Below are 23,679 nucleotides of genomic sequence, written 5' to 3' on the forward strand. Positions count from 1 at the left end.
CTGTCAATGTGGCTGTGTTTTTTCACCTTGATGGCAAAGGTCAATCGGACAGAGAAATCTAAAGCAGAGAAACAAAGTGTGGTTAACCCAAGACGGTATTAAGCTACAGAAAACTTTGGTTTAGCAACAGACTGGGAAAAAAAGTTACGTCTCAGGCTTCAGTTATCGCTCAGGTCAACAGTTGCCAACAGAGACCTTTTGGAAAGGATGACCTCAAAGTGGCCACACAGAATAGGGCAGCATTTGAGTCTGACACAAAGGCACCTGATCCCTCATGACCCCATCAGTGACGCATCAGAACCTGTCTGAGAAGATGAAAATGCAAACACTAGAATTGACTCCATTGACTATTTCTGTGGCCAAAGTCTGTGTATTGTGGATATTATGGCGAATAAAGTAAATGAGGAGAAACTGTTGCTTTCAAATAGGGCATCTTTCCTCTTTGTCATTGTGTCGAGTGTGCACAAAGATGAGACATACCGAAGGACGTGTATTTAAAGTCTCAAATAAATTCTTGCCATTGTTTGCTCCAAAACCACAAAACACATGTTTACTTTGTCTCTGGTTGTGAATGGACCACTGTGGTGTCATTACTCTGTTACTTCTAAGACTTTACCACTGTTTAATTTTGCTACGTCTGGGGGAGTGTAATGATTTAGTTGGAGCCGCTTGTGAGTCAGCACACGAGTGAATAATGTTAATGACATGAGCCGGATGCCCAACTGCTGGTTGACTGTACCCACACATATCAGCAGCCATATAAAAGCAAGACTTACAGAAAGGCGCATTTATCGTATTGCTACCGTCGGAGCACATTGATACAGGTTTTCTTTTTCTTTAACGTGTGCAACAACAGAACGCTGAACGAGGTAGGTGAAAGAAGATCAAGAAGAAAAGCTTCATTTTACAGAATCAAACATAATTAATGTTGTAATGTAATAGGTTTTGGTACATTGTGGCCAAGGTTTTCATATATTTAACCCTTTAAACCTTTGTTTTTCATGTGGCATGTTTTCACCTGAAACAAAATCAGATGTGTCATGTTCATTAGATGTAAATGACTTTATTACTTATTATTGAAAATATTACAAATGTGACCATCCATTTCGATAAACGATCACAATAATTGCTATTCTGGCAGAATGTGATTTACTAAAAGTTCAACATGTTTATATTACGCTGTCTACACTTGCAACACAATACTTTTTTTTAACTTTTATTTTTTATTTTTTATAAATTCGATTTTGCTTGCTACATGTTTTTGTAATTATGCACTTATGCACTATGACTACATGGAATGTGTTTCAAATATTACTTTAGAATTAAAGACTTTAGATTACTACTCAGTGTTCAGTATTCAGTGGTATTAGGCAGAGTAATATATCAAAGTACATATAATTGATTTCAAACTAATACATTATATTTGTGCCATATTTTTGCTATTTGTGACGAGGCCGGTTCCTGGTATAATATGTTACTCTCCAATGGACATTTATTAGACTGTTACCACAAAACAGTTGATGAGTGGTTAGAGTACTTACTCATTTAATGTAAAGTTACGGTTGATGGATTAACCTGTATATTCTGAAACATGGCCGAAATTATAAAAAAAAACATACACACATAAATGTCATTAAAATATGTAGGCATTTATTTGAAATATTTTTTTTAAATTTCATAAATGACTGTCTAAAATAAAAGCTGACAGCAGATAACATTTAGTAAAGGTTCTGTGCATTTTGGAGGGTGATATGGTGGGTGAGATCGTGTAAATAGAAACAATGCAGTTATTGTGTGCTGTGGTAGATTTTCCTTTTATGTTTAAATGATGAAAGTGTGCGGTGGTTATCATTTATTTTTCCAGCTGATACAGCAGACTCAGAAATGGCAGTTCTCCAGTCTGTACTTTGTGGTGTCCTCACGCTGACTCTAGTAACATCGAAACCAGTGAGTAGCTCTGTTATATTGATTCTACTTTCAAAACCACCTGATGCAGTCCAGGTCTCGTGACATTCTTTTATCTGAAAACAGATCTGTCTTAGCGAGGGTGGGGATTCAGCCGTGTCGTCGGAGTCTAACGAGTCCATTTCATCAGAGGAGACGGCCCCTAATGTTGAGCCTTCACAGCATCCACCAGTGCTTCCAGAGACGAGCATGCCTAATGCTCTGGAGGAACCAGACCCCCCGGGAGCCACGGCTGCACTTCCTCATCCAGATTTGGGGCCTTCTCCATCTACACTCAATACTTCTAACCCTGAGGAGACACAAACCTCTGCTGATGATTTACAGCTTGTGCCAGATGTGCCTTCACAAACTCCTGTGGGTGTGGGCATTACTCAGGGCATGCCTAATTATGATCCTGCAAATAACGCCGACCCTGTGCAGGTTCGACCAGATGCAGAGGTCACGCTGCGCTTAGGGCTCACGGCCACAGACAAAAGCATGGGCACCTGTGGCACAAATGCGCCACATATCGCCAGCGCATACCAAGAATTCCCCAAGGGAGTCACTCCACCCTTTCCTCCACATATCATCAGCCCAACAACGCCGTTCTCCACAGCCGCTCCCATGCCAATCCCCTTCAGCACTGCTCTGACTGGGGTTCCTGTTTGTTTCACTTTCCAACTGTCAACTCCTGAGCCAGATCCACCCCGAGGAGACAGCTAATGCAGACTGTGCTTAGGGCCACTCCTGCTCCAGTTTTCTTGTTTATACTGTGTAACAGTGTTTATTACATTTACCAATGTTTAACAAAAACAAACTTTACTTTACTTCACATTGTGTAATAATGGTGCAGGTACTGTAACTGCTACTGTATATGCAGGCAATACTTGTATAATGTGCTGTAGTTGATTCACGTAGTTGACACGTTAAGCCGAATAACCCCTTGTTATTAAAGGCTATGACTAATCAAATGAACACAATACACAAATGTGTGGTAATTGTCAGATTTATTCTTTATTCGAATTTCATATTTTGTAAAATAGTCACACCTGGCCTGAAAACAATAAAGACAAAACACACGTGACACTGGAATCTGGTTCCATTTGTCTCAGCATAGCACACATTACACGACTGTATTTACACTATGTTAGGACCAGAAGGTCTGAACAAAAAGGCAGGAATCAGAACATATTTCCAATATACTATAAAGTCACTGGCTAGCTCCTATGGCTAAAGGACTTAAAAATACCTATTTATTATTTGATCCCAATGCTCATACAGTATTAGGCATAAACTCAAAAATAGTACCATCAATTTGAAACACCAATGGGATTCATATTTACAAGTCTGTTATAAGTATGTTTAATGCAGTAAATGTTATTCAATCCTGACTCACATCTCAACTCAAAAATGAAACAGAAGGCTTAAAATTTGCACTGATCTCAGTTGAAATACAGACTAATACATTTACAAACCTTCAGGCCAGATGAACTACTGTGAAAGGTGTCACTTCTTTATGCCAAAACAAAATAGGAGGAGGACCACAGAAACAACTGTGGATGACATGACAAGAAGAATTCTCATTCAAGAAGGAATAAAACTAGACTTTTGGCCAGAACAGAACACCCACTGCATGTTAGGAGTTAGGGCTGATCTGTAAGCAAACTAAGGTAACTATCCATCAGAAGCAGAAGCTTCCACACCTCACGCTCACTTTTGTGATTTTTTTTCTTGGGCTACAGGGTTATATCAAATATAAACCAGTAGTCTTAAAAGTAAAATCAAATATTTAAAAAGCCTGTCGAGATCAGAAAGAAGACACCATGAACAAACGAGACCAAGAACCATAGACCATCATCGTATGTGTTACCCTCTCACCTGAAAAGCATGGCAGCAGTCACTGTCAAACTAATATGATAAGCTACAGCGTCCTTGAACTGATTCTGTACAGACTCAAAACACTAGCACTTCCCCACAGGAAGTAATGAATACAGAATTAGCAGCCCCACCTCCAGCATGACTGGGTTTGCTGGGATCTTTGAGTGCATGCTTGCATGCTCTCAGCATATTATCATGGGTTTTATCTCACCCACCAAACACACTGGTCTAAATTGCCAGTAGTCGTCAGCAAGTTTGGATGAGTGCAAACAGCTACTGAAAAGAGATTTGAGTTTTGTATTTCTGTACAACTGAGCAACACTACAGTTTGCGTTAGCACACGTGAATGCATCAACGCAATATGAAGTATGAATGCCATTCATTGTGATGCGCTAGAGTGCTAATTCGGCGTGGGTGACTCAGATTGATCTTGCGGCTCGGGCTCCGTGTCGGTCTCTGCCTCGGTGTCCTGCTCCAGCTGTTGTGGCTGATAGATGAGCCCTCCTTCCTGCGCTGTGTTGTAGGAGCCACAGCTGCTGCACTTCATGCCCAGGACATGGAAAGGCACTGTGCAGTGGGCTTGGCAATCATTACATATAATCTACAATGAAGATAGACAGAAATTACTAGCCTACATGTAAACATAACCAACTGGATGATTCTACTGAGGTCTTACTTTAACAGTAACGCCCTGGTATTCAGCAGGCATTTGTGACTGAGAGATCTCAATGTCCATCTGTTCCCATTGGTCCTCCATGCTCCATGCAGAGTGCATACACAGAGGGCAGCGATATGCTCTGGAACCAACAGACGAGAGAGAGAAGGGAGGGAGGTGGGGAGATATATGAAACATTTAAAAAGGGAAGCATGAACTAAACCATACACATCAAGTAATGTAACATATGATCAACCAGATTTTTATTACTGCCTACAGTGTAACCATGCAGATGTGAGCTAACAATTGAAACCTGTGTTTCTGTACAAGCAGGAGTAACTGGGGTTCTATGAGAGAGAGAAACCAGATTGTCAAATTACCACGAGCAAAAAAAATTAAACACCAGCGTAAACTGTGGCAATTTGTCTTATGTCTTTTTTTTGCCCAGTTAAAATTAAATGATATAATTCATTATGAACAAATACAGATCCTTTGCAAGTTTGAGCTAAGTGACTTCTAAATAAAGCATTGCTCTCCATCATATACGTGATTCCCCTCATGTATGCTACCAGTCAAAGGCTTAGGCACCTTCTCCTTCAGTTATTCTCTCCTATTGGGGATGTCTTTAGTATTAAATTTAAAAAAAGCACAAAAGGAGAACTCCACAGTGCTCCCAGTCTTTTGACTACTGTTTATTGTAGTGACTCTAAATTGCCTCCAAGGTGTAAATGTGAGCATATGAACAGTCGCCTGTCTCTCTGTTAAAACCCTGTTAGAAAAATAAATTATAAAAGTTGGATAAGTGCTTGAGACCTTTAACTGTGGTTTGTATGAGTAATTCTGACTAAAATAGGCTTTTTTCTCACATTTTAGGACATGATACTAAAGAATTCAGGTCACAAGGTTTAAGACACCTGCTGCAACCTGGTAACTTATGATGAATGTAAATGTACTAAATCAGACAGGGCTGTCCACAGCCAAACATACAAAAGGGGTTCATTAAACATACCCTCTTCCGATCATGTCATCAAAGCAGGTCCTGCAGAGAATAACAAACATGTTGAACGTTAGCTTTACATCAAATTAGATGTTGAATTGTGATCGTTACTTAACTACTATCGACTATTAATTAGTCCACATCCATAATTGTTTAAACCTTTCAATACATTTCTACATCACTTTACTGTTTATAAACATCACTCTATTAAAACATGTAAAGCCAGTGCCCACTACATTATTTACACTAAAAAAATGTTAATAATGTAAAAGTGACACAGACCCACAAAATGTATTCTTACAATTCTAAATTAACCATTACAAAATAATGACACATACTTGTGTAAAAGATGGCCACAAGGAAGAATGTGAGCTCTAATTCTAGATGTGTGAATATCCTGTTCATACAAAACACATTGTTATTAAAATGTACAGAAATCCAATACCCCAAAAGAAATACTCTCTATACCTGTATTATGTCTTATTACCTCCATACACACCGGACAATTTTGCCTTGAAACATTTTCAACACACTGGAACACACAAACATCATTAAATAGGTGAAAGCAGAGATGACATTACAAATGTAAGTGTTTTAATGTTTAAATGGATCAAAAGCAAGTGCAGTGTAATACTCACCTTGTGGTTCCCCTTCAGATTAAGAGCTAAACATAGGTTGCACTTCTCACAGTGGAAATACTTCTCTCTAGGTCCAATCCTGTGGGGACCAATGAACAGTTCTCGTAAAACAGGCAATGATTACTTGATCCACATATAACATATTAATATAAAAGCAAAGAAAACACACTAACTCTGTCTCGTTGACTGGCAGCTTATAACTTATAACTTATGCTTAAATCCAACTGACCCACCTGCATATTCCACAGGGCTGACAGTGGTACTGCTTCTTATCCTCGTCAAACAAGTGGCAGATGCTACAGTAGTACTCACCGAACAGCACATGACACTGCTGGCACATCTGTTGTGCCTGAAAGAGTGTGTTTATATTCAGTACTTCATTACCCAGCCTGACATCCAACAGTTATGGGATGCCTCTCACAACAGAAGGGAATGGTGACGACTTGCCTGTTGCACCGTCTGACATTCAGAGCACTGCACCTCTCGGACTTTGAAGCGATCCATCTCGTGGTTCTCCTCTGCATCGTGACACAATCGACACACATACAGTTTGCCACAGCAAGGTGCCTGTAATAGCAGCAGCACGTGATTGGGAAAAAGATGAGTGTGTCAGCACTAAGGTAGCCTCGACAAATGATTACGTCTGGCTGGGAAGAAATTGGAATTTAGGATTAAAATAAATTACTGCTTTACAATTTGCGTGTGTGCAATTAATGCATGTACATAATTAAATTACTTGGTACTGACTAAACTTCAAACCTTTCAACATTCCCCGGTGTTATGCAGCCAACATAGAATTCACTAATGCAAGACTACTGCCAACATGGATGCTGTACAGCTGAAACATGGTTGGTCAAGTGGACGTCGTCTGGACGTGGTAACACAGCTCATCATGGAAGAGTTACAATAATAGTCCCATATAAGTCTGGTCAGGCACGTACAACCACCTCACACGTGTATGATAATGTACACATAACTTACTTTTAATAAGCAGCTGCGGACATAATGCTCACAACCAACATGAGAAGCCATAGTTGTCAGACTGGCGTCCCACTCGGTTTGTTCCTCGCGAGATTTCCTCGTCTTCTTCTACTCCCTGAAAGCGTCGACATGATGACCAAGAGCACCCAGTAGCGCCCCACAGTGGAGTTACGATTTAGGATGAGGTCCAGTTATACAAAAGTATAGTAATTATAGTACATATCAGAAATAATTGTAGTAAAGATACGAAAATTCAGTCAATAAATTTGAGTGGAGGGGCACATTATTGAAAAATAATCTGAAGGTATGATAGGAATCAAACAACAGACCATTGTTATCATAATATTTTTCCACAATTTGGATAAAGTTAATTCTTTATGAAGCATTCGTAACACTATGCTTTAATAAAACGATTTTTTATAACCATAAAAAGACCACCAATTGTACCCTACAATAATAAGACATCCCGCCATTGTCACAGCTGCGCCGCTGGTGTAGTGGTATCATGCAAGATTCCCATTCTTGCGACCCGGGTTCGATTCCCGGGCGGCGCACGTATTTTTTCATTGGGATTTAGGGGTTGTAACTCAGCGATACAAGAATTATTTTTTGTATTTCTGCAAATAAGTCATTTCTTAAAACAAACATTTTCAGGCAATCAGGAGTACACGCACTTTCCACATGTGACCAGTTGTTCTTGTCTTTACTGTGTTTGTACTTTTGTTGCTTTATTAAACGAATAGAAAATACTTTGCTGTCAAATTACACAAGCGTGCCAGTACAATTTGAAACTATACAGATGTGGAGGCAGAAAGGGCGATAGAGCGCTTGATCCGGGCTTCATTTCAGCGCGCAGGTTGACGTTGCTGACGCTGCTCCTCCGCCATCTTCAACTTCCTATTGTTTGCATCAGACTGAGGCTGTCTCCGGTGTGTGTGAGAGCAGAACTGACCACCGTTACAGCACTGAAATATCAGATTTACCTTTACATTCGCGGTCGGTTAAGTTCTGCATAAACCATTTGTATGTTATTGGACTAAATATTTCTCAGGAAGCGACCACTGAACCTTTATGATGGAGGACGATCAACCCAGAACCTTGTAAGTAGCATTGGTCATGTCTATGTCCTGGAATGGAAAGGCGCCGTGTAACTCCGACGTCTGTGAAATGTTTCCACGTTGTTTAAATTAAAAATATTTAAACTGTCACACGTGGCCCGTTCTCTCGCGCTGTGTGTCATTTAATAATTTGGGAATGTTGTGGACATAATATAGAATAAATAACAGATACGTACACAAAGTTGTGTATGATTTGGCTAACATGTCAATAGACGGAACCGTAAAGCGCATGAAAATGAAACTGTAGGGCTAACGTTAGTTAACGCTGTCCGTCGCAGCTAGCTAACGTCTAAAATGTACACGTTTTGGTGTAATAGTCTCTGCATTCGCAAACGAAATTGTGGTGTTTTGACAATACACACAAAATAGCGGAATTGCTATAAATATGTTGTTTTACACGACACTGTTAGCGTTATCTACCGACCCCCGTAGCATGAGGCCCATACGAACCGGTTAGCTTTATCTTTAGCTAGCTAGGAGACAAGCCACGTCGACGCTCGGAGAGGTGGCAAGGGAGAGAACCAGTAACAAGGTGACCCTACGCGAGATGTCGCAGTGAAATTAAAAGCACCCCTAGCAGTATATAGTCCAGTATTATTGTCGTGTTTTTATGAAAAATCAATGAGCTGTTCTACGCGGTGACTAGCCTGGTCAACTAGCCTTTGTTTGCATGCTACTTCCTGTTTGACAAAGACTCAGTTGCCCTGTCCTTGTTTGCAGGTATGTGGGGAATCTGTCCAGGGATGTCACTGAACCCCTCATCCTGCAAGTCTTCACACAGATAGGACCCTGCAAGAGCTGTAAAATGATAGTTGATGTGAGTGTTGTGTGCCTAGAGGAAATGTCTCTCTCCATTAGCCTTGAAGGCTGTGGTGTTGATAGAAAACTCCCAGGCTGTATTCTGAGGCCTTACACCACAAACGCCATAGGTTACTTGTGTCAAAGGCAGTCATGAAAGTGTCTCTCATGCTACAGACTTAATGTTAGTGTTGTTTTCCCCCCCTTGACAGACGGCTGGAAATGATCCTTACTGCTTTGTGGAGTTTTATGACCACAGGCATGCTGCTGCCTCTCTGGCAGCCATGAATGGAAGGAAAATAATGGGTAAGGTAAGCTATCGTATCTAAAGGGTGAGTGGGGATGGGTGGGCTTTGGGCATTGGGAATTTGGCTTGTGTGCCTTACTAGTTCAAATGGACACACATGAAACTGTGGTGACACGAATATTTCAGTTTTGATGAACATATTGATATTTGTCTTTAGAACCCATTAAATCACAGAGGAAAAATGGCTAAATACACTGTAAGAGGAGGTGATAATGTCATTTGTTATTTCAAAGAATAGTGCAAAATCAAAATGTGCTAGGACCTCAACAACTTTGCTCTTTATGAGTTTCTAACATTGAGCAATATTTGCATTTGGTTTTGTTTTAGCATTAACATGTTTGCTTTGCACTATGACAGCCTCCTATTCATACTATGGTTTTCTTTCTATGGTAAAAAATTTCCACCCCGAGTTTGAATAGCTTTAAATTAAAGGTTGCTGTACATTTTGTATTAAGCTTAATTGAGATGGTAGGATTTAATGTAGTGTTTTAAGTTTTCTTGCAAACTTTTATTTCACCTACACAGGACAGACAAAACAAGGCAACATATCGCATCAAAATCCAATCTTGCTAGTAGAAACGACCATTTTTTTTTTTTACTGTAAGTGAAATAAACATACCCCACCCGGCTGTTCTTTCTCTACCCCTCTTCACAGGAGGTCAAGGTCAACTGGGCCACGACACCAACCAGTCAGAAAAAAGACACAAGTAGTAAGTACACATGTTTGTCAGTTATTTTGTTATCCCCATTACACAGGATCAAGATTTGTTCAGGGAAGTGGAAGTCTTTTGATTCCCTTGTCTGGAATGTGGTTTTGCCAGTCTGATGCTCTGCTTTTCTTTTTCACTACTGAACAGATACAAATCAGTTAGGCAGACAGGAAGTTATGAATAAGTATTAAAACTTGAAAAGTGTGCATAGCATTGTTTTTTTTCCCCCTATAGATCATTTTCATGTCTTTGTTGGAGACCTCAGTCCAGAAATAACTACAGAAGACGTCAAAGCTGCCTTTGGTCCATTTGGCAGGATATCGTAAGTAAAACTTATTTACTGGCAAATTGTTTATACAAGTTTTTTTTTTTTTAAATTTTGAAAGTTATCCTTTCATACAATAAAAATACTGTCTCTTTTTATGTCTGTCCACAGAGATGCTCGTGTTGTGAAAGATATGGCTACAGGGAAATCTAAAGGCTATGGCTTTGTGTCTTTCTTCAACAAATGGGTAAGAAGCCACGTTAAACTTAATAAAGTAATGTGATGCATTTCTAATGCATTCTTAGAACATTCTTTCCAATGTTCTCTTCATTCTAGGATGCAGAGAATGCCATTCAGCAGATGGGGGGTCAGTGGTTAGGAGGCAGACAGATTCGAACTAACTGGGCTACGAGAAAACCCCCTGCTCCAAAGACCACCTATGAAAGTGCGGCTTTCTCAATGAAATAAATTAGTGATTATTTACACGGGAGAACCAATTTGGTGATAACAGTCACTGTCTTTGTCTTGTTCTGCCAGATAACTCCAAGCACCTTTCCTTTGATGAGGTTGTGAGCCAGTCCAGTCCTAGTAACTGCACTGTGTATTGTGGTGGAGTCAGCACAGGCCTGACGGGTAAGAAACCATATTAATACCACACATCAACACAATACAGACAGTGGTAGAATCAGATAATTCTGGTGAGCCCTACCAGTAAAGCCATTCATCATTTTAATATTTCAGGAAAGAACTGTAGATTAGGAGAGGTGTTACACTCCTAGCTTTTACGAAACCAATTCAAAAACACGTTTGATGAGTTTCACTGACGACTTTCTTGCAAAGAAACTTGTATAATTTGAAATCTGAGGTTATAGTTTTCTTTGGCTTTCAGAACAACTGATGAGACAGACCTTCTCTCCTTTTGGACAAATCTTGGAGATCAGGGTTTTCCCAGACAAAGGTTATTCTTTTGTGAGGTATGTGAAAGCTTCATATCTATTTCCCCTTTAATTTATGCAATCAGTCTTTGGTTTTGCTTGCTTTATACTCTCCATCTAGGTTCGATCAATATATATCACTAAAAAAGAGAGGAAAAAACCTGCTGTAGATTTGAAGGAATCGGGTCTTGAATAACTCAAATGTATACCATATTAAAAAAATCAACTATAATATATTTTGATTAATGTGACTATAGGTTTTTGTCTTTGTGCAGGATTTCTGTCTGCTGTGTTTTCTGGTTCCAGAAAATAGTTGAGCAGCATTTTATTTCTTATTTGTAACACAATAAATAGAAAGAATAGTTCTCACTGTTCATAAAGTATCTGCAGTGGTGTTGACATTTTAGCTGATTATAATGTACTATAAAATGAGATTTGGTGTATCCTTAGCTACACTGTTTTTGTCCAGGTTCAACACCCATGAGTCAGCAGCCCATGCCATTGTGTCGGTGAATGGTACTTCAATAGAGGGCCACATAGTCAAATGTTACTGGGGTAAAGAGACTCCAGACATGATGAACCCAATGCAACAAATGCCAATGCCCCAGGTAAGCACACATACTTCACAGTCTCAGGCACAGATAAATCATTTTAAACGAAGTGAATACACAATTTGTCCCTTTTTATTTAATGTTGCACATTAAATGCTGAATTGCTGAAGATGTGGGAAAAAATTGACAAGAAAAATTCATGAAATTTCCTAAGCCATTCAGTACTTAAGTTGTACATGTTATGCCATGTCCCTTAGCAAAACAAGATGGGCTTCGCTGCAGCCCAGCCCTACGGCCAGTGGGGTCAGTGGTACGGCAACGGGCCCCAGATTAGCCAGTATGTCCCGAATGGTTGGCAGGTCCCCACATACGGCGTCTATGGCCAGGCTTGGAACCAACAGGGCTTCAAGTAAGTAGCACAGTGTGCACAGGGCTCCCCCTTCTCTGCCTCCTCCAGCACCACCAGAGCTTCCCCTTCAAAACCTGGGGCAGCAAGAGCCAGCTCTGGTCACAGGAGGGCGTCATGATCCCATGTCTTCCTCCTGACAGCCCCTCGCCTTGCTCATCTGCTTGAGCAAAGACAAATAATCACACATACACTCAAAGAACAATCTGAACTTAAATGCCTTGTTGATGCTTCAACGTGTTGTTATTGCTCATCGTGGACAGCACATCGCTGTACCTGAAAAGTTTTGTTCTAAAATGTTTGTCACCTGAATTTATTGAGCCTTAAACGTCTTTAAAAACATCAGCTATCCCAAAATGGTGGAACCTGCCTTAAATTTTCCCACAATCTATTTTTTTGTTATTTTACTACATATAAAGATTAACACAATAAATGCTAAAAGCTAAGAACAATAGGTTTCTCCTACTTTCCATAGCTGAGGTGTAATTTATTGATGAATACTGCATTTCCCTTTTTGAAGAGTCCACTGTGTGTGAGGACTATGTTCATTTGTTTTGTATGTCTACATTCATGTCACAGCGTTTTACTTTATTTTTGTTGTATCTCAATTGATTTATTTTGATTTTGTCATTGCGACATGTTAAATATCATTTAGTATGTCTTCAGATTTTGTTTTTATTTAGATCATATGTGCAGTGACCTTTTGTGCACCCAAGAAAAATAAAGGAGAGGCCATACAGTACACTGTTGACAGTCTAACGTTTTTGAACAACTCTGTAATATGGTGTAATTCAGATCAGTCTGTCGAATGTACAGTAATGTACATTGTATAAAAGAGGCCAAGCCTCTCTTGACTTGAAATCCTTAAGCTTTTCTACCTTCCACACTGAACTTAGAATGTACTTTTGCAACTTGCATTACATCCTGCACATTATGCAGGTTTTTCTGTAATTACTCAGTGGCCAAAAAAAGAGTTGTCGCAGGAGGAATGAAGACATTCTGCAGCAACTGCATATGTAGTGCTGTCTCGTGTTCATGGTTATCCAGAGTTGAAGGGGGATAGACAAAATACTTGGCTCACTGTGCTCAGCCTTGTTGCTTTTTTGTTGTCCATTCGTGTTGAATCAAGTGATACCTTGGCTGCTCTAGACAACCATCCTTTTTCCCTTTGGGTAGGGTCATTGTTCTTTTTTTTGTTTTGTTTTTTTAAAGCTCTGCTTGCCTCACCCTCACATCCTCTAATAACTGTATGACATTTTAGTATCATTCTAGCCTGTCCAGGTTCTTTAGGCTAATATAAACTTTTCCCTTTGCTCTCTTTCGCCTGGTCTCTTCTAACCTGCTGCCATTTTGTCTGTATCTCTCTCTCTCTGTCTTTACCTCGTTCTTTTTTTTTTGTTTTTTTTTGCAGTCACTTACCGGCCAGTGCTGGGTGGACTGGCATGAGCACCATCAGTAACGGTGGGGTTATGGAGCCTACACAGGGATTGAATGGGAGTATGCTAGCCAACCAGCCTGGTATGGGAGCTGCAGGATACCCCACACACTGATAAGTGGGCAGGGTAGGAAGTTTGACAACTATCAGCCTCTTATTGGCTGTACAGTGCCCTGAAGGGTTGTGTAACACCGCCTCCATTTGTGTCAGGATAAAGACTTTCACTGGGATGTGGAACCTAATGGGATCATTGATGCCGGTAGAAGATGTAAATGGGATTTTGTTTTGGGGGGTGGGGGAGTTGAAGTAATGGGAGCCAGGGAGGATCCACAGGTATTTACACCTTCTGTGGCGAGCAAGACCGGCCACCTACCAGGAGTTTTTTTTAAGTTAACTGTAAATGAGTATAAAACTGTAAAGAAGACATTTTTTTGGATTCTTTTCTTTTGGGGTTTTAAAAATTGCTTCCATTTTCACTTTTTTTTTCGGGGACAGCCACAGAGAGGTTGGTCCTTTTCCTTTTGGAAAGAAAAGGTAAAGGCTGAGTCAAGTTATGAACCTTAGTTATCATTTGAGAAACAGAAGACGTTGTTCTCTTTCTCTTAGATTAAAATCAAACGCAGGGATCCTTGTCACTGCTGTTTCTCTGTAAGGGCAGATAAATATTGCACAGTTTTTGCTCTTGGGTAAATTTGACGAGCGTTTTTGTTTCCCCGTTTTGTTATTGCTCCTTCAGGCCACCTCAAATCTTTTTCACCATGTGTAAATAACCATTAATTCATTTGAACCAGTGTAAGTAAAAATGCTACTGTTAACTGTGGGTGCTTGCTTTTTTCCCCTCCACTTTTTGTTTGATAACTCTACAGTTAACTCCAACATTGTACGTAGCAGAGTGGCACTATCAAACGTGACACTAGCACAGTGCAACACACGAGATTCTTCCATGCAGGGATGACAGCATTGCCATGCAGTGCATACTTAAAATTTAACACAATTTAATGTTAAAGGGTGAACATGTTTGACACTTTTGATGTTTTTTAAATAGCTAATAAAATGCCAGTATTTTATATCGATCTGGGTGGACTCGACCTTTTCACTTGTTGTTTTTGGGGAGACACAGGGAGGCCTACATTGTAACTGTTGCCTTATAGAGCTGGTTTCTTTTAGCTGACAAGATCCTCTTTTTAATTAGGCAGTGCCTACAGACATTTTCAGACCCTTTTGTTTAGAAAGGTGTTAGCCCTGAGAACTGATGACTCTGCTACTGTAATCAATGTTTTCTTGCTTTGTCCAATTAAAATGCTAATGCACAAACAACACCGCGTGGTGCTTCCTGCTTTTCATAGGAGCCTTTTTATTCCTACAAATACCTTTTCAATCACACTTAATCAGAAGTACGCTTAAAAAGATTCATTGCGTAAAAACGTCTGCTTTAAAGATTGAGCGTGTCACATTTTACTGCATGAGGGAAATATGAGGTGAATGTTTCATTTCAGTTGGTAATGTAACCAACTGTAATGTAGTATAATTTACTACAAACCAGTTTTTAAAAAATAAATTCAGCTTGTCTAGTTTTGTTTAATACAAACACATTATTGACTATTGAAATAATATCTGTTATTAAAATTCCAAAATGTATTGTAAATAAGAAAAATTAAATCATTACTAGTTTCATAACGACTCATAACTGATTACTTGATTGGTAGCTAGTAATCTTCCATGATTCTATTTTACACTCACCGACAACATGTACTTTGCCCTTTACTGCATCCTGCATGTCACAAAATACAGCCCATAACATTATTAAACATTAAAAAGACAAATTCACATTACATAAGTGGTACAACTCAACCAAACGATGGACTTTCTGTCCTATCTCTTTCAATTTGCAAGGCAGTCATTCAATTTTTAAAAGTCACTTGAAGTCACTTTATAATAAAATCAGTACAAATGTATAGACCTGTTTTCTCTGTCTGGGCTCTCTGTGAATAATTACTAGTTCATTACTGATTGGTGATTTCTAATTTCTTTATGATGATTTTCATAACCATATGCTAATAAAGAAAGTTTCCATCATGAATGCTTTCTTGAAATTTAATCTTTTAATCTTCAATGAGTTGAGTAAACTGCCATCACTTTATTCATTCAACGTATGTTTTTAAATTGCATAATATCAAAAATGTTTCATAGTACAAGTTTGAAAAAATTAGTCAACCTGAACTTATTAAAGCCTTTATATAAACACAATTAGAGTAGCTTAGTGGATTATAATACAATTACAGTATTTTACTTTTTTTATTTTATTAAGTGCAGTCTGGCAATACATCAGTGAGTAGCAACCAGTAAATGCATTTTAGATTTACTTAACCAGTCTTTGGACTCAATTATATTTAAATGAGCTTAACAATAAGCTAATGTTGCTGCACCATTGATAACAAAAATAAGGAAAATTGGTATTCCCTCATGCATTACTTTGACTGACCGTCAGTTCTGGTGCAGGGACTGTGACTGCCACTTTGTCCGCTAGATGGCGCCATCAGCCCACTGGCGTTGCTGCAGTGGACCAGTCTGCTGCAATCTGCTGTTGCGTTAAATGACCTCAAGCTGAGGTGTGTTAGAAGGAAGCGAAACCATATTTTTATATATTTTTTTAACCAAGTCCGTATTTGAGCTGGTTAAATGAGAAATGAGAAGAAATGTGTGTTGATGTCATGTCTGAAAGCAGTGCCAACTCCCCTCAGTCAGAGTTATTGGGTCTTGGACAGCCTTACAGTCTGGCTGTCTGGAATAACAGGCTGCAAGAGCTGACAGACTGATAAATGGTTTGTCTCTTCACAGCTGCACAGCCAGGACCTGACTGGGCTGTAATGGATGGAGAGTCTGAAAGAGAGAAAGAAAGAGAGAGAGATGTCAGGAAATGAGTTAGTGAGCAGATTACAGCTGAAATCAATCAAAGCGGCCATGCTTGCCTTCGCTTTTTGTCTGTCCTGCTTTGTTCCTCTCATCTTTTTTTCCACTTCTGTTTTTGTGCTATGCTATGAAAAATACACAAAAAAGCCCTTCATGCAAGAATTTTATTTTCATGTTCATCTCATTTTCAGACATTCACTCTTTAAGTACATGCTTTTTGGAAACTAGTATGTCTTTAATGTCTATTTATTCATTTATTAACCTAAAAATTTCCTTCATTTTGTTTGATTCATTTCACATCATTCAAACATCAAGCTCTCTCTAATTGTTGCTTTTAATTTCCAGGTAGAAATAATTGAACGATCTTACAAATTTGAAGTCTACACCAACAAACACATGACGGCACACTTCAGTACATCAAGCGTTGGTTGCTGCACAACAGACAGCCCTGACTCTGTTTGCTGAGCTTTTCACACTCCTGTTTGCTGCTGATACAGTGTGAACCAAGTAGTTTAACATTGGGCCAGAACCTGTAATTGTCACCAGCAGCTGCAGGAGCTAGTTTTAAAACAGACTATCACAGCATATTAATGGATCCTATCAACACACACCATCCAACAGTCCCTTTTAATCTCCCGTGTGAACACTGCAGGTATTTATAATTGAGCTACACAAATTGCGGGACAAATAAAAAGCGAGTGTTATCATTTTAACTATAATATGATCTTTCCTTCCAGTTGGCCGTGATAAAACGCCCTCCAGCTCCCGTTCGAAGCTCACCCACGTGAATCCTTTCACGCCTTCAGACCTGTGCAGTGCCGGCTGGTGGGAGTGCAGGTCGCTGCAGGTCGAACCCAGAGCAGCGTCGACGGAGGCGAGGAGAACGCGGAGAACGCGCAGAACGCGCAGAACGCGGAGGCCTCGACGGACGCTCGCGCCCCGGCTGCGCGTTTGACTGAACGGCCTCCGCGCGTGTTTGTCTGTGTTCCCGCGCAAGCGACAGCTCGTGGCAGCGGCTGACAGCAAATAAACATGTTCCAGTAATTAACCTTGACAGGCCCAATGTGGTGCCAACAGCAGAAACCTGCTAATGACACAATTAATCCATAATTAAGGCATTCTGTCACGCCGTAGCCACACAGCAACGCGCTCAGCCAACGGCGCTGCTGAGGGGACAAACGCTGGCTCGCGTCAACGTCATGAGGCACGGTGGCCATTTTTAAGCTCCTCTTCACTCACTGCTCATAAGAGTGAGAAACACCCCCTCCACCGTGTCTACGTTCCCCTCAGCACAGAATCACACGCGGTGCAGCCGCTCACGGTTGCGTTTGGAGGCGGAGGAGAGACCTCAGCAACAGGCCTCTGTGAGCAGCTGATGCCTGCTCCACAGCAGGGAGGCTGCATGTCAGTGAGTTTATGGGGGCTGGTCTTGAACGGGGCACGGTTTAAAGCTCAGCTGAAAGCAAAAAGCAGCCTGTTTGTGTCTCGTCTTCACCTGGCGTCTCAGCGCTCACCACGCTGAACTGCAGCCCTCTGCTGGTGCTGCGATGCAAGGCACTCGCTGAGCTGAGGGGACGGACGGACTGAGACCCACTGGAGAGCCAGCAAGTGAAAAGCAGCAAGCGCAAACGCGCCTCAAACATTGTTTTAGACACGTCAGTGAATGAACATGATAATAGGAACTAATTAATTACAACCATGTTTCACATTAATCTTGCGTTACAGGTATTGTGGCCATTCAAAGGTTTGGTTGTAGATCATATTAGATGCGGGAACGCTGCCCTGGTTTATTTTACTGGATTTATGTTTCTGTTTAATATTCCAGTGCAATTCATTCAGCACACACCGAGACATTTATATATGTTATAATTATATTCAGTGTAAATATTAAAGACGCACTTCTGTGGTGAGGATTTCCAGCTTGTTGTTCCTCTAACACAAACAACAACAACGAGCGTGTTCTGGTTTCATTTACTGTACGAAGCAGATTCAGCTTCATCTCTCAACTGAAACAGCTCTAAATATTTCCCTCCACATTAATAAAGAACAAAATGAACATAGATAAAAATAGAAGATGTCTTTATCTGAGTTCTGTTGAATAAATTGCTGTTACATTACAAAGTTCTATTTACTTTTGTGCAGATGACACATGTATTTGTACAGTGCCAACACATTATTCCTAAAGAATCTGGTTTATCTTTATGCATTTGGTTCACAGCTCGTTTTGAATCCAGCTGCCAATGTAGAACTGTCTTCCAGCCTCGGTGCGGCCTTCTGCCCATTCCCTGCTGATGCCCACTGCTACCTCTGGTCTGGAGGCATTTCCAAGAAAACAATGAAGTCAAGTTTCATAATCATAGGATGTTAAAGATTAGGTTGTTGGGCAACAAGACTGTAAAATAAAAGATATAAAAAATATATAGGCAGATGTATCCTGAGGTTTAACCCCCTGTATGGGCTGAACTTAACATGTGCATCTTTCATTTTTTTTGACATTCTTTTACTTTATTACTTCTTTCCATCAAATTTCTTTCCGAACAAGAAATGAGCCTTTTTGCGAATGTTGACTATTGTGACTTAAACCTTACAGTTTAGGACGACAGCAGGGTTCACACTGGACACACTCACATGTAAAACGTAAATGTAATCTGCAACAGACTTTTAGATTTAAATGATCAGTCCGCTGATGATATTTAGCAGGTAGATGAAAGGCAACGCCAACGTCTGGGTGAACGGCCTCCTTCCATCCAGACTAATGAAGCGGGGCAGCCGCCTCTACTGACGGAGGCAGGTGTGCTTGTGTATTACAGCCTGTCAGCGTGTGCGGGGTAAAAAGATGAGCAGCGTTTACTGCCACACACGGCTTCATGTCCTGCTGTCACACGGCGTCTACGTGGCCCTGACATTTCAGCTAACCGCTGTAACCCTTCAGCTGCTCTGACGCCACACAAACTTTACTGCGCCGGGCTCCTTCAGAGCTCTGCCGCCTTGTTTAGAACTTTGACAGCTTTATTATGTACTTTGTATACGGCTTCAGCGGCAACTCAAATTCCTGGCATGTGTAAATAGACTTACAGGTGATTTTGTGGCTGTCAGGGTGCGCGCCACGGAGTCCTGATTTATAGGCAGCGCGTCAAACACCTGAATAATCCAGCTGCTCGCAATATAAACACACACGCACGCACACACACACACACACGCACGCACACACGCAGAGAAAACACCAAAAGGTCGGGACAGTTGTGTGTTTAAACTCAACTGCTGAGCTCAAATATGGCCGTTTGCGGTCATTTGCGTTTGCGCCTGAGCAACTTTTTCCGTGCGTGTGCGCTCGTCCGCATGCTCGTATTTGTTTGCCTGTCAGGCTGTGTGAGGCTTAGCGCTGACAGGTGCGTGTCACCTCATCATTCAAGCTGTCAGCGCCACAGACGGGGCGAGAGGAGATGAAGGATACCGGTTGGCTGTCGCTTCTGCGTGCAGTTTAGAGGGAGTCTTGGCCAAGTCCTATGTAGGACAAAGGCAGCCTGCGGCTAACTCCCCCCATCACCACTGTCTGTAATGCTGCAAATGCCAAAAAAAAAAGAAATCCTCCATCTGACTTGACTCATCGCTCATCACCAGCACAGCGACAGTAATAGAGGGCTCCATCAAAGCCTAGATGTCAGCCCCTCACCCTCCCTGAAATCATCTGAGACGCGAAAGCGAGGCCTCAATGCACTAAATGCATATACAGAGAGAGAGTGTGTGTGTGTGTGTGTGTGCGTGTGCGTGCGTGTGTGTATGTATATATGTATATATATGTGTGTGTGTGTGTGTGTGTGTGTGTGTGTGTGTGTGTGTGTGTGTGTGTGTGTGTGTGTGTGTGTGAGACAAGAACAGCTTTCCACACTTTTCCACTCGAAGCGTGTGTTTATATACTTTGTCACTCAGGAAAATGAGATGTGTAAATCCAAATGTCAGCAAAGAAGAGGAGAGTATCTGACAGTGCTGAGCATCATATGCAAGATTTTTTTTCATGCTTCTCTTCACTTTTGACCCGTTGGACACGCTGCTGACAGCTTGGTAACTGACGCAGAGAGAAGAGAGGAACACTAATAAAAGGGAAAGACAAAGGGTGCAAGTGATTCTAAAACACACTTATAATTAACACGCAGCAAGTCTGTGTTTCATATCACTGTGTGTGTGTGTGTGTGTGTGTGTGTGTGTGTGTGTGTGTGTGTGTGTGTGTGTGTGTGTGTGTGTGTGTGTGTGTGTGTGTGTGTGTGTGTGTGTGTGTGTGTGCGTGCATGCGTCTATCTGTCACCAGCAGTCAGGGGCTCTGCCATTCAGGGGCACATACACAGAGTTGACAGATCCTGCTTAAATGTGTCACTTGACATTACCCATAAAACACCACCAGAGAGAGTGAAGGCAAGGGTGGGTGAAGAGGAGCGTGTGTGTGAGTGTGCATGTGCACGTGTGTGTGTGTGCGCGCATGTGTGTGTGTGACGCTGGCAGGGGAGCAGAAGCACAGCGATGGAACGCTTTGCCTTTTATTCCATTCACTTTTATCTGTACTCACAGCCATTAGCCAAACGCTGCTGCTCAGCATTAGTTCATAGGCCCGAGACACACAAACGCCAACAACACCCATTTGATTTGTTTCTTTGTCTTGGTAGTTAGTGGAGGATGGATTTTATCAGAAAATGATGACAAACTTAACATCTGAGCAGTCGGTCACAGTTCGATCACTGAACTCTAAACTGTGTGAACAGAATAGATATTTCTGCTTCTCCAACCAGACAATGGGTATAAAAGCTCTGTTTATACTCATTATGGTAAATCTGCACACACACAAGGTGTTGAGGTTTGGAAAGTGGTCAGATCAAGCTGGATTACAGGGCTTAAAGGGCCACATGTCAAAACAGGCCTTTCAGCCCCCGAGCGCCAGAATAACAACCCTCATCATTCCAAAATCCAGCCTCTGCCATTCTCCCCATCACTCAGGCGCTGTCCAAGGCCACAGTCAAGTCTCTGAGGTCAGTTTCCTCCCAGTGCTCTCACACCAACACACGCCAAGCACAGCACGCACACTTCCCAACACGCTGGCGTTGGGGTTAGGCCCACATGACAGTTAGAGGACGTGCTGTAGGAACGAATCAGTGACGCTGGGTTGTTCTTAGGATGTTCCCGCTTTGCTTTTGCTGTTCTCACTCAGCTTTAGCTTGGCAAAACATCTCACCCCCTCAGGCAGAAACGCTGCAGACGCCACCAGAAACCAGATTTCCTCCACTCCAGGGGAGCGATGAGGATAGGTGGTAGATTGTTTTCCTTTACTTCACTGAACTTGTGTTTTGGCTTTGTATCAGTCAGAAAACCTGTATTCTATCCAGAGATGATAATTCTCATACGTGAGTCAAGTTGTCACCCTTGATTACACATATTACAATATTATAAAGCCAAAGACCCAGGGACCATCAAAATATGTTAACTGGTTTGTAGTTGATGTGGAGCTTTAAAACTAAAACCCGTCCCTTTATGGCAAACGGCATCCAAAGGTCACAAGGTCATCTGGCCCCAAAACATGTTCATACTGCACAGCCCTTGATTTTGCAAATAGTGTATTTGATGAGAGAATATATTTAGCTTCAATCATGACAGACAGACAGGCAGACAGACAGACAGACAGACAGACAGACAGACAGACAGACAGACAGACAGACAGACAGACAGACAGACAGACAGACAGGAAGACGAGCACGAACTGGAGGAGATAAAAGTGATGGACGGCGCGTTAAATGCATATTTTACTCCACTGTAACTGTGTCATAACAAGGAGGATTATGATGTGACACACAGCAGCTTGGTGCGCCTGGAACCACTGACTGACACATGTCCGTGGTTTTTGTACAAGGCTCTACCAATCGACGACAGATAAGTCAATCAGGCTGAGTGAAATGACACGTCTGGCTATGAATTTTACATGAGACAACTGCTCCAGTGTTGCACTTTCTCGAAAAGTTATTCCTCATGTTGAGGTTGTCAAATGTTTTGAAATAATATTGAATAAAGTAATTTATGTATGAAAACTTTGTAATAATAATAAGTATATGAGGCAAAATTTAACAATATGACAAAATTCCGCATAGGGAGCAAAGAAGCTTGACGAAAAGTCTTGACAAACAAACCACCAAACAGATGAAGAGGAGTCCTTTCAGACTGTGTCAGCGTTCAGGTGAAAGGAACCTAAGGTCACCAGCGCAGGGCAGAGGAAACAGGAAGTGATGTCAGTGAGGAGGCAAAGGTGAGAAGGAAGGGATGTGGTCAGTTAGCTGACCAGCGTGCTACGTTCAGGACCAGTGCAGAGTGTAGGTCGTCTGTGCTCAAAGTATACCGACACATGTCTAAACTAAAACAAGAAAATAAAGCACCATTACATCCCTACTACATATGCTGTGTATGTAAAACAGACAGGTATGTCAATATAGTGTTGATAGATAGATATGCTTATTAATCACCAACAAACACAACATTTTTTTTTTGGCCTGTAGTAATTTTTCTTCCTCCGTATATGAAAGTCGCCTGCGTTGTCTCTGATGAGGGTTTGTTATGGTGATGGTTTGATCGCCGGGCATGTTATGTTTGGGTGTCAAGTGCAGCCGGGCGTTGGATCTCATCTGACCCAGACACAACACAACACAACACAACAACACAACACAGGCCACCAGGTGAAGATCAGATGAGATGTGCTGATGGTCTTGGGTGGCGCGTGAAGCCTACGTGTAGCCTCTCACAAACTCGGATGATCTTAGTTATCACTTTCCAAACGTACGCGCTCCGTACTTCCGTTCTCCTCCCTTTGCCTTTGCTCCTCTTCCTCCTCTTCCTCCTCCTCCTCCTCATACTTGGCGTTAATGTGGGAGTGATTGAGATGAGCTGCATGAGCAGCCTGACAGAGCTCATCTCTGGCCCATGATGCATGGCTTCTGTGGGCCTCCCTGCTGCCCCATTACACCCTGATTAATTGGCCCTGCTTAAGTCAATAACTCATCCTTTAAAAAACAAAAAGCTGCACTAGAAAGAGGAGGAGGAGGCGGCGATGGGGGAATGAATGAAGGACACGAGAGGAGAGGAGAGAGAAAAAAAAGGAAAGCTGAAAATACCGCAATACT

General features: G+C 41.4%; 3 protein-coding genes and 1 non-coding gene across 5 annotated transcripts; 3 read left to right on the plus strand and 1 right to left on the minus strand.

Moving 5' to 3' along the window:
• Nucleotides 1-677: 677 nt before the first annotated feature.
• LOC114862832 (mucin-2-like) lies at nucleotides 678-3,028 on the plus strand. The gene is made up of 3 exons (XM_029163544.2): nucleotides 678-869; nucleotides 1,865-1,947; nucleotides 2,032-3,028. The coding sequence occupies exons 2-3, from the start codon at nucleotides 1,885-1,887 to the stop codon at nucleotides 2,665-2,667; spliced, it is 699 nt and encodes a 232-aa protein (XP_029019377.1). The 5' UTR covers nucleotides 678-869; nucleotides 1,865-1,884; the 3' UTR covers nucleotides 2,668-3,028.
• Nucleotides 2,935-7,234, minus strand: rchy1 (ring finger and CHY zinc finger domain containing 1). The gene is made up of 9 exons (XM_029163542.3): nucleotides 7,094-7,234; nucleotides 6,560-6,679; nucleotides 6,346-6,461; nucleotides 6,113-6,191; nucleotides 5,962-6,006; nucleotides 5,813-5,871; nucleotides 5,487-5,516; nucleotides 4,499-4,619; nucleotides 2,935-4,423 (listed from the first exon to the last, which is right to left on the minus strand). Exons 1-9 carry the CDS (start codon nucleotides 7,142-7,144, stop codon nucleotides 4,223-4,225), a joined length of 822 nt encoding a protein of 273 aa, XP_029019375.1. The 5' UTR covers nucleotides 7,145-7,234; the 3' UTR covers nucleotides 2,935-4,222.
• Nucleotides 7,235-7,576: 342 nt separating this feature from the next.
• Nucleotides 7,577-7,647, plus strand: trnag-ccc (transfer RNA glycine (anticodon CCC)). The gene has a single exon. It is a non-coding gene; the product is annotated as a tRNA-Gly (tRNA).
• A 305-nt stretch (nucleotides 7,648-7,952) lies between these two features.
• On the plus strand, nucleotides 7,953-14,935 carry LOC114862612 (cytotoxic granule associated RNA binding protein TIA1-like). 2 transcript variants are annotated; one of them, XM_029163113.3, is made up of 12 exons: nucleotides 7,956-8,193; nucleotides 8,932-9,028; nucleotides 9,222-9,320; nucleotides 9,972-10,026; nucleotides 10,261-10,348; nucleotides 10,463-10,538; nucleotides 10,628-10,736; nucleotides 10,829-10,924; nucleotides 11,181-11,265; nucleotides 11,696-11,834; nucleotides 12,035-12,186; nucleotides 13,595-14,935. In XM_029163113.3, exons 1-12 carry the CDS (start codon nucleotides 8,165-8,167, stop codon nucleotides 13,731-13,733), a joined length of 1,164 nt encoding a protein of 387 aa, XP_029018946.1. In that variant the 5' UTR covers nucleotides 7,956-8,164; the 3' UTR covers nucleotides 13,734-14,935. The 2 variants fall into 2 exon arrangements, with proteins under 2 accessions (XP_055367766.1, XP_029018946.1); XM_055511791.1 differs by lacking the exons at nucleotides 12,035-12,186; nucleotides 13,595-14,935 and adding an exon at nucleotides 11,502-11,538 and having other exon boundaries at nucleotides 7,953-8,193.
• Nucleotides 14,936-23,679: the final 8,744 nt, after the last annotated feature.

Source organism: Betta splendens, chromosome 9 (genome assembly GCF_900634795.4).
Source record: "Betta splendens chromosome 9, fBetSpl5.4, whole genome shotgun sequence".
In the NCBI taxonomy this organism is placed as follows: domain Eukaryota; kingdom Metazoa; phylum Chordata; class Actinopteri; order Anabantiformes; family Osphronemidae; genus Betta; species Betta splendens.

Excerpts from the sequence above, each read along its gene's own strand:
- rchy1 (XM_029163542.3), bottom strand. The coding sequence starts at position 7,144 with ATGGCTTCTCATGTTGGTTGTGAGCATTATGTCCGCAGCTGCTTATTA. Across the intron at positions 5,872-5,961 it reads ATTGTCCGGTGTGTATGGAG|GATATTCACACATCTAGAAT; the intron begins GTAATAAGACAT and ends TTGTATGAACAG. Across the intron at positions 4,424-4,498 it reads ACCAGGGCGTTACTGTTAAA|ATTATATGTAATGATTGCCA; the intron begins GTAAGACCTCAG and ends TCTTCATTGTAG.
- LOC114862832 (XM_029163544.2), top strand. The coding sequence starts at position 1,885 with ATGGCAGTTCTCCAGTCTGTACTTTGTGGTGTCCTCACGCTGACTCTA. Across the intron at positions 1,948-2,031 it reads CTCTAGTAACATCGAAACCA|ATCTGTCTTAGCGAGGGTGG; the intron begins GTGAGTAGCTCT and ends ATCTGAAAACAG.
- LOC114862612 (XM_029163113.3), top strand. The coding sequence starts at position 8,165 with ATGATGGAGGACGATCAACCCAGAACCTT. Across the intron at positions 10,027-10,260 it reads TCAGAAAAAAGACACAAGTA|ATCATTTTCATGTCTTTGTT; the intron begins GTAAGTACACAT and ends TTCCCCCTATAG. Across the intron at positions 10,349-10,462 it reads GGTCCATTTGGCAGGATATC|AGATGCTCGTGTTGTGAAAG; the intron begins GTAAGTAAAACT and ends GTCTGTCCACAG.